The following is a 12,657-nucleotide window of genomic DNA, read 5'->3' on the forward strand; positions in this document are numbered from 1 at the left end:
AACTCAACATTTGCTCCTCTCCATTTGGGGACAGCAGCTCCTCACTCACCATGTCCCGATTTCCCAGCTCACCCAAGCTCTCTGCTCAGCTCCCTACAGCAGCAATTGCAGCACAGCACACAAAATTACTGGCACCAGCTCCTCTTTAAAGCTGCACCTTATGACTGGCATCTGGAAGAGCCCTGCAACACTTCTGACTGGCAGGTTGCCTGGAGAGCCTGATTGGCTAGTAAGGTTGCCTGGAGAGCCTGATTGGCTAGTAATCCCATAGGGTTAGAATGTGCTTAAGGACATAGCACAATGATTCCTGACCCAACTTTGCACTCTAAACAAAGACCTTTTCTAGATCAAAAGAGATTTGCATTTCAATAGCACTTGCCCCTGGCTCCAATAGCAGAACCTGCTATCTTTCTGCCCTCCATAGGCACTTTCCCTTCTTCCTCCTGGACACAATGTGGCTAGCTAGCTTGTACAGATCACTATTCTATGTGTGGAGTGATTTTCTGTCACACAGGTGGAAGGGGGCCCAGAATATTAACAATTAAAGGGAGATTTAAGGACACAAAAGGAGATATTTGTTCTGTGCCTTCACACTGAGGTCAGGTGAAATGAAGATACCTTTTTACCTGGTTGTCACAGGGACTTCAGACAACCAGCAAAGAAAAGCAGGAACTAGATCACAAACAAGATAATTGCTCTTTCTCTAAAAAGCCTTAATCTTTCTCAAAAGCTCTCAAACTTAAAAACTAAAGCCTTTCAGAACTCTCTCAGAAGGACAAAAATTAGAATCACCTGAAGATAATAGTATAGGGGCCACCTGTGATTAGTTCTAAGGGAAAACAGTAAACCTCCTAAGACAGCAAAACCTCTCCAAGTTCTCTTTCAAGCTTTAAAAATCCTCCCTGCAATGCAGGAGGCAGGGACAAGTTCCTAAAAACCTCTTCTAAGCTCTGTCTCTTCAAACTAGTAAAAGACAGTGGGTCTGAGTACCCTGAGGGAAACACTTGGGAGAGTGTGGGTAAAGAGCTACAGAGAGCCCAAAAGGGCAGGAAACTTTACCTAAGAAAAGCAAAAAAGCCAAGCTTTTCAGTTACAGCCGAGCTGAGGCATCAAGGGTTTTGTTTCTGAGTGAGCGTCTTTGAAAAGGTGCTCCTAATCATCCTAATGCAAAGATCCCCTGAAGCAATGCAAACTGTTAGCATTGTATCCTCGCTTCTGACCAAAAACCCAGAGGTGACTGGCCAGCGTCTCTGAGTTGGAGTGCATTTCAGGGATACTAGGGTTCCTGCAGTTGCAAACTTCCTGGTGCACAGAGCTGAGGCAGGAAGGTGCCATCTTTATCATCCTCTACTCCCATATTGGGAGGTGTAAAAGCTATGGAGATTGCTGTAAGCCATTAATAGTTATTTTTTTATATATTAAGAAAGGGGGACCTGTGGGAGCCCGTTCTCGGGTTCCTCGTGGCTTTACCCAGCAGGTCCTCATAGAGGATGATTAGGACCACGGGCCTGGTTGCAGGTGTCTGAGATGGTCTGCACTTGGCTGTGCTGGGGGAGGAGGTCTTTTGCTCCACCCCTTGGCATCTCTATAAGAACCCCGGGGCAGAGACAGTCGGGGCCCATTGGAAAAGGTTCCAGGCCCTCTCGAGGCTATCCTTTATTTTCTATCTGTTTATCTCTGCAAGATTCTCCGCAATAAATCCTTTTATCTAATATTTCCTGCTGCTCACACTCAAGAAAACTCTGGGGAACTGTGGGGGTGGTGGGTAAATGCCCCACAGATAAGCAATTAGGGAGCTCATCCTTGCCTGTGGCTAATTCTCTCATACGCAGAATTCTACTTTTTAATGAGTATCAGGAGTCTGACCCCAAATTGACCTAGGCTGTGTTAGTCAGGAAACATCAGGAATAGAAAACCTGTATGTCAATAACTCAGCTGACACTTGCTGGAGCTGTGGCCTTGAAGTTCTGGAGCTGCAGGGAAGACTATGGACACTGTCCTGAGCCAATCAAAGTCTCCCTTGGTTCTGAGGGCCTCACACCAAACCTAACTGATCTTGTTCACCTTGGATGTCTTTTAAATTCTGAAATTTCTGGCTCAACATTCTAAATACCATGATTGTGGGCCTGTGGCACTATGCCTGGCCTAGGTGGCTTCAGTTTCATTTAGTGAGTATGACAGGTTAGGCAAGATGAGCAGTTACATTTACCCATATTCAAAATCAAATATCTCTGTGATCCTGGATCTTATTATCTGTAGAATAAGGACAGAACCCTACACTACTTCCTTGATGATTTATAACAGAATCAATGATAAAGAAAAACAATATTGCTCATAGTTGGAAGGCAATGAACTTTAAGGCATTTGATGGGAACCTTCTGTTAGTGTAGTTAGGACCAGAGCCTGTGTCCTTGCTACTCTAACCATCCAGGCTCAGTCACTCATCCTTATTAAGCCACTTTAAAAAATGAAGTTATTCAATTGTGACATTCCCACCTATAATGCAGGCACTCTGGAAGCAAGGTGTACAGATCTCATGTCCTAGGACAGCTTAATGTATAGTGAGTCTCAGATCAATCTGAAATTCATAATAAGACTATTTTTTGAAACAAGAAAAGAAGAAATGAATTGAAAATAAAAAGAAAGCATATTATTAATAAACACTGAAAAAATGATATTTATTCAGTCTTACTAATTTGGAACAGTGACGGAAACACAAGGTAACTAATCCATCCTTGGGCTTCTAAGAGGTTTAGATAGAAGGCAAAACGTAAGCAAAAATAAATAATCTAATGAAGCTATATAATTAATTTTTCCCATCTCTAAAACTCTCCACCATTTTCAGCCACTGTCTTTCCTGCCATTTGTTCAGATAAGGAGTAAATGTTTCTTCAGTGGAGACATTTCATCCTGAAGACTCAGTCTTTTCCTACAATGTGATTCCCAGGAAAATTAGAATATCATGTGTTCCACTCCTTTGCTAGTTGTTAGCCAAAGCAAGTGGTATAAATGTCTCTTTATAATATGCTTATTTCTGCCATGCAGGCAGGTTACAGGAATGTCAGTTTGGGAACTGAAGAGCTTTAACATCCAAGTGGAGGCTGAAAAGTGGGGGCTGCAAGGTATTGTCACTGACAGGTACATGTAGTTGCCAAAAAAAGAAAGAGTGGAAGACCTGGAGATGGCTAACCCACCACAGGTGAGTGGATACAGAGAATACAATAGGAGGCAGGTTGTCCTCAGAGTCACACTAACCACTTACACCCAAAGATACCTCCCTAACAATTCCTCCATACTCCACAGCTATTTGTAATTTCCTGGGTGCCCCACCCTTAGGGTGACTTCTGTTTAAATCTCAGGATCTCCTAAGAGCATGAATGTCATCTGGAGTCACCACAATTCAGGGCTCCTAAACAAGGTTTTTGCAGGCATCAGGGAAGCAGAGTATCTCCTAAATGCTGGGATTACAGGCATGCAACTCTAAGCCCAACCAAGGTATATTTTTTAAATGATCTGTTTGAATCAGAGAATTTAATGATTAAATAAGATTTAAAAAGGAACCATCAGTGTTTTAAGGAACAGTAATATTTCTTGAAATTCTATAATAATTTAAATTGCAAAATCTCTTGATATGTTCTCAATTATTAGTTTTTTTGCATTGTTAATTACATCCATTGAAAAGTGTTTGAACTATGTTTTTGTGTATATACCTTTGCTATGATGTGTATGTTGCAATGAGAGGACAACTTATTGGTGTCCATTGTCTACTTATCCTATGTGATTTCTAGAAATGAAAGCTGAGGAATCATTTGGCTGCAAGTGAGCTCAATGGCACTAATTTGGGTTTTAAAATTATTTATGTATGTGCTGGTGTTGGAGTGTGTGACACAACACAAGTGTAGAAATAAGAGAAAAATTTGTAAAGTAATGTGGGTTTCCTAGAAATTGAACTCAGGACCTGAGACTTAGCAGCAACCAACTTCACTCATGGAAATTATTCTCTGGCATTTATTTGTGTTTCTGAGAAAGTGTTATGAACAAGTGTTTAGTCCTCAGAATAAACTAACACATTACACACACACAAAAAGGAAAAACAAAAGAGATATAAGTATATCATTTTCATTTGGAAATAAGATTTATTATTCAATTTCTCCTGTTTTCCATTATGCTTCAAACAAAGTATGCTTATAATCTGAAAAGAATATTTTACTGATGTAATGTTTCACCTAATCTTATTTGAGCATCAATGAGACAGCTATGTTAGAAATATCTGTGTTGTAGCTCCAGGGAGGCTAGCTAACAGAGAAAGACCTTAGGAGGGACACATGGATGGCCCAGCAAAGGAGAAGTGGATGAGATCTACATGAGCGGACTGGGAGTGGGGTGGTAGTGGCAGAAGGTAAGGAGTGGGGGGATGAGAACATAGGGAAATGGGTAGGTCAAGCTGGAACAGGGACAGAGTGGGAGGGCAGGGAGGGAGATACCATGATAGATGAGGACATCATGGGAATGGGAAGAGCCAGGGTGCCAGGAGGGCTCTCAGGAATCCACAAGGATGACCCCACCTTGGACTGCTGGCATTGGTCCAGAGGGTGCCTGGACTGGTCTACTCTGGTGACCAGTCTAGTGAATACCCTAACTGTCATCATAGAGCCTTTGTCCAGTGACTGATGGAGGCAGATGCAGAGATCCACAGCCAGGCACCAGGCTGAGCTCCGGGAATCCAATCAATGAGAGGGGAGGGATTCTGCAGGTGGAGGACATCAAGATCATGATGGGAAGACATGCAGAGATGACTGGCCACACTAGTGGAAGCCCATGAACTGTAGACTAGTGGCTGTGGAGGCCCCATAGGATTGGACTAGTCCCTCTGGATACAGAAGACAGTTGTTTGGCTTGAACTGTTTGGGGGAGGGGCACCCAGGCGGGGGGGGGGGGGGGTGGATCAGGATCCACCCCTGGTGCACAGGCAGGCTTTTGGGAGTCCAGTGCCTATGGTGTGATGTCTTGGTGCAGTGGAAAGAGGCTTGGACCTGCCTAGACTCAGTGTGCCGGGCTCTGCTGACTCTCCATGGGAGACCTTGAATTGGGGGATGTGGGGTGGCTTGGGAAGGAGGGCTGGGTGGTGGGAGGAGGGAGGAAGTGGGATCTGTGGATGGTATGTAGAATGAGTAGAAAATTTCTTAATAAAGAAAAATGAAAAAAAAAGAAATATCTGCGTTGTGCAAGGCTGTAACCTCATCTTGATCACCATATGAAACTGGACAAAAGTAGACCTGACAAAGTTACCTTTTTGTCTCTATATAGCTGTTATGGCCTAAAACCCATAGTCACATTACACAAACACACAACAGATTTTTAAAAAATAAATCTCATGGCATTATATTATCTAGCATCTCTGGATAATTCCCTTAGAAGGCAATACTTCAAGATATTATGTGAAATGGATAACTGATGAGGACATGAAGATGCATGGAATTTCAAATAATATATACATATCCATAGTACATCAGTTATATTGTGAAATATACAATTGATTGCTGATTATACTACTTCATTACATTTCTTCTAGACAGATGAAAATGAATCTTTGGATGCACACATGAGGTATTTAATGTTTCTTATATTCTCTTCTATTAAGCATTTTAACATTAACATTCTTAATATGTGTTGACAAAACACCAAACACTGGGAGCACATCATACACCCTTAGACTTGTACTCAGGAGACTGACACATGAAGATCATGAGTTCAAATGTACTTTTGACTAATTACTAACAAACAAGCCAGGCTGGATAACAAACAACATTTCAAGGAAATTTGTGGAAAAAAAACTATGAAAAATAAAACAAGGAACCAAAACCCAGCACCCCTTTACAGACACACTAACTTGAAAAGTATGATCACATACTGCCTAATATTTAAATACAAATGTACCACTTAGATGGCCATCCCATTCTATACACTGAAGCAGAAAAATACCTCTCACTAAGTTAAAGCAAAATAGAAAATAAACAAAAGCCACAGAAGGAATAAAAGAACCAAAAAATAAACTTCACTAAATGGGTTTGCCACAGATACAGCACACTTTAATATCTACCTCAAATGTTGCAAGTAGAAGCCACAATGTGATCTACATAATAGTCTTTTTTTTTTCAGGGTTTCTCCATGTAGTTTTGGTGCTTGTCCTGGAGCTTGCTCTGTAGACCATGCTGGCCTCAAACTCACAGAGCTCTGCCTGGCTCTGCCCCCTGAGTGCTGGGATTAAAGGCATGCGCCACCACTGCCCAGCTTCATAATAGTCTTTAGTGAACTGTGGGAGCCCACAGATTTCCTAGTGAGATCTGAGCTTGCTTTACCCAGCAGGGCTGCAGAAGAGGATGATTGGACCACAGGCCTGGGACCAGGTGTTTGGAAGGGTCTGTACTTGGCTATATTTAGCAAGGGGAAGGTCTTTTGCCTTGCCCCTTGGCATTGTTATAAAAATCCTTTTGAATAAAGTTCTGGGCTGGTGGATAATGATCCAGGCCCTCCTGAGGCTATCCTGTGTTTCTTTTTCTCTCCCCTCCATCCTTCTATCTAATCTCTTATCCCTCACTCCTCAAGAGTAGCCTGGGGTAAAAGATTGAGGCAGGTACCCCACAATGAACTTGGTTAATAATTTACTTACTTCAAGGCTAAGATGAAAAGGAGATGAAACAATTTTTTTTCTTGAAACTGAAGACAACTGTGATGTTTAAAGTCCTTACCAAACCATTTACCTGAATAGGGGTTTTTCTCTTGTATGAGTTCCTCCATATATATATGTAAAGATTTAGAATATTTACAGGACTAGAGACATGGCTGAGCCCTTAATATAAGTTTATTCCCAGGACCAAGGTAAGGTTTTTGATGACTTCTCGTAATTTTTGCTACAAAAAACTCCAAAGGTCTAACCTGTTTGGCAACCAGAATGCACATGCACATACCCACACAAAGACACACTGACATTGCATAATTAAAATTAAAACAAATCTTTTTTTTTTTTTTTTTGGTTTTCTTTGAGACAGGGTTTCTCTGTGTAGCTTTGTGCCTTTTCCTGGATCTCACTCTGTAGACCAGGCTGGCCTCGAACTCACAAAGATCCACCTGCCTCTGCCTCCCGAGTGCTGGGATTAAAGGCATGCGCCACCACCGCCCGGCTAAAACAAATCTTTAAACTAATTTTCACTCATGAATGTTTTTCTCTTATAATTCCTGTAACACAGGTGTTGAGGCATCTAAAGACTTACAGGATTTTTCTCCATCATGCACTGGTTCATGTAATAGAAAGCAAGCATGTAGGCTTGGAGTCAGAGAATCAATCATTCTCAGTCTGTGATATCATGTTTGAAGATTTAGAAAATGCTGCCCTGCTAGAAGAAACATTTTACTGGTGGTTGGCCTAAGAGTTTATATCTGCACACCACTTCCAATTTACACTTTCTGCTTCATGCTGCAGGTTAAGGATATGAATTTTTAGCTTCCTACTTTAGCTGCCATGTCTGACACTTGTTTCCATGCCACTTTCATGGTGATCCTGTATTGCTCTGGAACCCAGGGACAAATTAAACGCTTTTGTAAGCAAATATAGACATGATGTTATATCACAGCAACAGAAAAGGCACTAATACACATGCAGAAAGTTTTACACCTGGATTCATTATCTCATGTAATTGAGAAGTATGAAATCTAAAAATTACTTTATCATTTAAATTCATAGGCCTTGTGTACATGTGAGCTTGCAGGTGTAAATAAAATAAAGAGGGGGCATCATATTGCTTGAACCAGTTGTTGACACTTGTCAGATTGTTTTCTCCAGAATAATTTTGTGTAATGTAAGTGGGTTGGCTAAAAATATTACCAAATGCTTTATATTCAGATTCCCTTCAGCATGAGTTTTTCAGATACTCAAAATCTAATGCAATATTCAAAAGCTTTAACAGACTAATTACACTTTGTAGGGTTTCTATCCAGTATGTGTTCTTTCATGCATTTGAAGAAGACTATGATTTGCAAATGCTTTACCACATTGATTACATTCATAGTGTTTCTCTCCAGTATGTGTTCTTTTATGTATTCGGAGACTACTGTGACATGCAAAAGCCTTACCACATTGATTACATTCATAGGGTTTCTCTCCAGTATGTGTTCTTTTATGTATTTTGAGATAACTGTGATATGCGAAGGCTTTACCACATTGATTACACTCATAGGGTTTCTCTCCAGTATGTATTCTTATATGTATTTTGAGATAACTGTGATATGCGAAGGCTTTACCACATTGATTACATTCATAGGGTTTCTCTCCAGTATGTATTTTTTCATGCATTTGAAGATGACCTTGTTGTGCAAAGACTTTACCACATTGATTACATTCATAGGGTTTCACTCCCGTATGTGTTCTTTTATGCATTTGAAGATTACTTTGTTGCCCAAAGGCTTTACCACATTGATTACATTCATAGGGTTTCACTCCCGTATGTGTTCTTTTATGTAGTTGGAGACAACTGTGTTGTGCAAAGGCTTTATCACACTGATTACATTCATAGGGTTTCTCTCCAGTATGTGTTCTTTCATGCATTTGAAGAAGACTATGATATGCAAAGCCTTTACCACATTGATTACATTCATAGGGTTTCACTCCCATATGTGTTTTCTTATGTATTTGGAGACTACTGTGACATACAAAGGCTTTACCACATTGATTACATTCATAGGGTTTCTCTCCAGTATGTGTTCTTTTGTGTATTTTGAGATAACTGTGATATGCAAAGGCTTTACCACACTGATTACATTTGTAGGGTTTCTCTCCAGTATGTATTCTTTTATGTATTTTGAGATAACTGTGACATCCAAAGGCTTTACCACATTGATTACATTCATAGGGTTTCTCTCCAGTATGTGTTCTTTCATGCATTAGAAGATGACCTTGTTGTGCAAAGACTTTACCACATTGATTACATTCATAGGGTTTCTCTTCAGTATGTATTCTTTTATGCACTTGAAGATCACTTTGTTGTCCAAAGGATTTACCACATTGATTACATTCATATGGTTTCTCTCCAGTATGTGTTCTTTTATGCCATTGAAGAGAATTGTTATGAGCAAAGGCTTTATCACACTGATTACATTCATAGGGTTTCTCTCCAGTATGTATTCTTTTATGTATTTTGAGATAACTGTGATGAGCAAAGGCTTTACCACACTGATTACATTCATAGGGTTTCTCTCCAGTATGTGTTCTTTTATGTATTTTGAGATAACTGTGACATCCAAAGGCTTTATCACATTGATTACATCCATAGGGTTTCTCTCCAGTATGTGTTCTTTCATGTCTTTGAAGATGACCTTGTTGTGCAAAGGCTTTATCACATTGATAACGTTCATAGGGTTTCTCTCCTGTATGTGTTCTTTTATGTATTTTGAGATAACTATGACATGCAAAGGCTTTATCACATTGATTACATTCATAGGGTTTCTCTCCAGTATGTGTTCTTTTATGTATTTGGAGACTACTGTGACGTGCAAAGGCTTTATCACATTGATTACAGTCATAGGGTTTCTCTCCAGTATGTGTTCTTTTATGTATTTTGAGATAACTATGACATGCAAAGGCTTTATCACATTGATTACATTCATAGGGTTTCATTCCCGTATGTGTTCTTTCATGCCTTTGAAGATGACTAAAACGTGCAAAGTCTTTACCACATTGATTACATTCATAGGGTTTCTCTCCAGTATGTGTTCTTTCATGCATTTGAAGAAGACTATGATATGCAAATGCTTTACCACATTGATTACATTCATAGGGTTTCTCTCCAGTATGTGTATGTTTATGTATTTGGAGTCTATTATGACATGTTAAGGCTTCATCATACTGAATACCTGCATAGGGTTTCTTTCCAATATGAATTTCATGCCTTTGAAGAAGACTATGATATGAAAATGCTTTAACACATTCAGTATATTCAGAAGTTTGCTCTCTTGTATGACTTCTTTCATGCCTGCAAGGATAATTGGCACATTTAAAAGCTGTAACACATTTATTACACTGTTGAATCTTTATATCTGTATGAGTTAATTTTACAATTTGATCTAAATGTAAAGAGGAATCAGATCTTAAGGTTTTATCACTTTGCTTACACTCATGTTGTTTCTCTTCATTAAAAATTATTTTGCATATTTGAAAATGCCTATGATGGTAAGAGCCATAATAACCTGGCTCACATTTATGGCATAATTTTTCTATGAGATTTTTCACATATTTGAAGACAACTGGTAGAATTCAGACCTTTACCCCACTTATTCCACTGATAAATTTCCTATACTGTGAGTCATACTACATTTGCAAAGTGAACCAGGACAAACAGAAGTATTCACATAATACTAGTACTCATAGGGCTTTTCTGCAGTGTGTTTGTTGATGTATTTCCATTGAAGCTGGAAAACGAATTACTTGTAAACTTGAATTACATTCAACAAGTCTACTCAACATGAGTACTACTACATATTGTTCTGAGATGGAGAGAGGTACATGGCTTCTTTCTATATCACTATGTGTGGTGATATTTTATTTGTGCTGAAATGTGATGATATTTTATTTGTGCTGAAATGTGATGATATTTTATTTGTGTTTTAATAAATAAAGCTTGCCTGGAGATCAGAGGAATAGGAACAGCCATTATAAGTAAACAAAGAAGTCAGGCAATGGTAACACATGCTTTTAATCTTATTACTTGGCAGGCAGGGATCTGTCTGGATCTCTGTGAGTTCAAGGCCACACTGAAAACAGAGCCAGGTGTGGTGGCAAACACCTTAAATTCCAACACTAGTTAACCATGGAGGTCTGGAGGTCTGTACAGAAAGACAGGAAGTGACAGAGCTAGGCAGGAAGAGGAAGTAATGTAGCTGGACAGAGAAAGCAAATCAGATGGCAGAACAGCAAGGCATATAGGCATGGGTAGACAGGAAGTAACTTGCATTTGGAAGCTGCAGAGTTGGTGAGGTAAGGTTAGCTGTGGCTTTCCCTATTTCCCTGATCTCTCTCAGGCTTTCACCACTGTATCTTACTCCATGTTTTTTATTTAATAAGACCATTTAGAAATGTGTCTACACCTATGCTTATATAGCTTGTATCCAGAGTAACATATAGTGTACCTATTAAAGGAAGAATAACAAATAAAAGGTTTCTACATTGCATTCACACAGTTTGATTTTCTGTTCCTCATAGACATATGGTGCAGGGATTAAGGTTTCTCCACAACAACTCTCACTTAACTCTTGACTCTAACCACCCATCTCAGTAGCAATGATAGAACCACTATGAGTAACACTGGTTTTACTATGGACTATTTGTTTATTAGAAGGTTTTAGACATACACTTAGCACATAGTCAACATGTATACCTTTTGTAATATGAGTGGTATGAAACTAAATGGATTGGCAGTTCTACAGCATAGCTCTGATGGAGCTATGATTCAAATGGTGATATATGTTAAGGCATTGATTCCTTGTCTTCCTTCTTAAAAGAATGACTTGCAAACATAATTCACTTACCTGTCATTGAGGTATATGGGTTTGTGAGCATTTAAGAATCATCAATGCAATTTAAGCTGTGATTATTTACACTGCTACTTTTCTTTAAAACTTCCAGATACATGGGGGCTGGAGAGATGGCTCAGAGGTTAAGAGCACTGACTGCTCTTCCAGAGGTCCTGAGTTCAATTCCCAGCAACCAACCACGTGGTGGCTCATAACCATCTGCAATGAGATCTGGCACCCTCTTCTGGTCTGCAGGTATACACGCAGACAGAATGCTGTATACATAATAAATAAATAAATCTTTTAAAAAAAATTCCAGATACATTAAAATATCTCCAGAGGCACATTTGTATCAGCTTGCACATGAAAATTACCTTCCATATCTTTGAGAACTTTGACAATGCTCTTCAACTTTATGATCTTCCCAATTGTAGCCTAAAATAGAGCATGAGGAAATATATGAAATAGTACTAGAAATTGTGCAAAATTTAAGTTACTATCTTCAGTGATCCTTAGAACTATGCATGATTTATTCACCCCATTCTTCCTCATTCTCAATCAACATTAGAGAAGCACATCAATAACCAAGAAACAGTTGTCCCCTTATTTTTAAATGTAACGAAAAATTTACAACATTACCTATATCAGTGAGGTTCATATAGGTCTCCAGCATCACATCTCTGTAGAGATTCTTCTGGGAAGGATCCAGCAATGTCCACTCTTCCTGAGTGAAGTTGACATGCACATCATTATAGGTCACTGCATCCTAAAATATGCCAAACATATATATGCCATATATACATATACAACAAAACCATAATACTAAAAACATTGTAAAAGTACACTTCTTTGACAAAACAGTCATATAATTCCTCTGCTTCCCACCCTTATTTTATGACATAGATATTATAATATAATTATCAAGTCATTTTAGAAGGAAACTGAATAGAATGTTTACCTCTATCATTTATGAACACTTTGAATGGGATATCACACTGCAAGAAAATTACCTATTAACAGACATAGAGAGACAAGCAAACACATCAACAGTATTGAGCACACATCAGAGAAATTGTATAAACAATTACTAACTAC

General features: G+C 39.1%; 1 protein-coding gene across 1 annotated transcript; it reads right to left on the reverse strand.

Moving 5' to 3' along the window:
• Window positions 1–8,065: 8,065 nt before the first annotated feature.
• LOC131922583 (zinc finger protein 431-like) lies at window positions 8,066–12,322 on the reverse strand (the record flags this gene model as incomplete). Its single annotated transcript, XM_059277404.1, has 4 exons — window positions 12,202–12,322; window positions 11,937–11,997; window positions 9,124–9,869; window positions 8,066–8,367 (listed from the first exon to the last, which is right to left on the reverse strand). Coding segments are annotated over exons 1-4 (1,143 nt in total), but the record flags the coding sequence as incomplete, so codon positions are not given.
• Window positions 12,323–12,657: the final 335 nt, after the last annotated feature.

The sequence above is a fragment of the Peromyscus eremicus genome, chromosome 12 (genome assembly GCF_949786415.1).
Source record: "Peromyscus eremicus chromosome 12, PerEre_H2_v1, whole genome shotgun sequence".
Lineage (NCBI taxonomy): Eukaryota > Metazoa > Chordata > Mammalia > Rodentia > Cricetidae > Peromyscus > Peromyscus eremicus.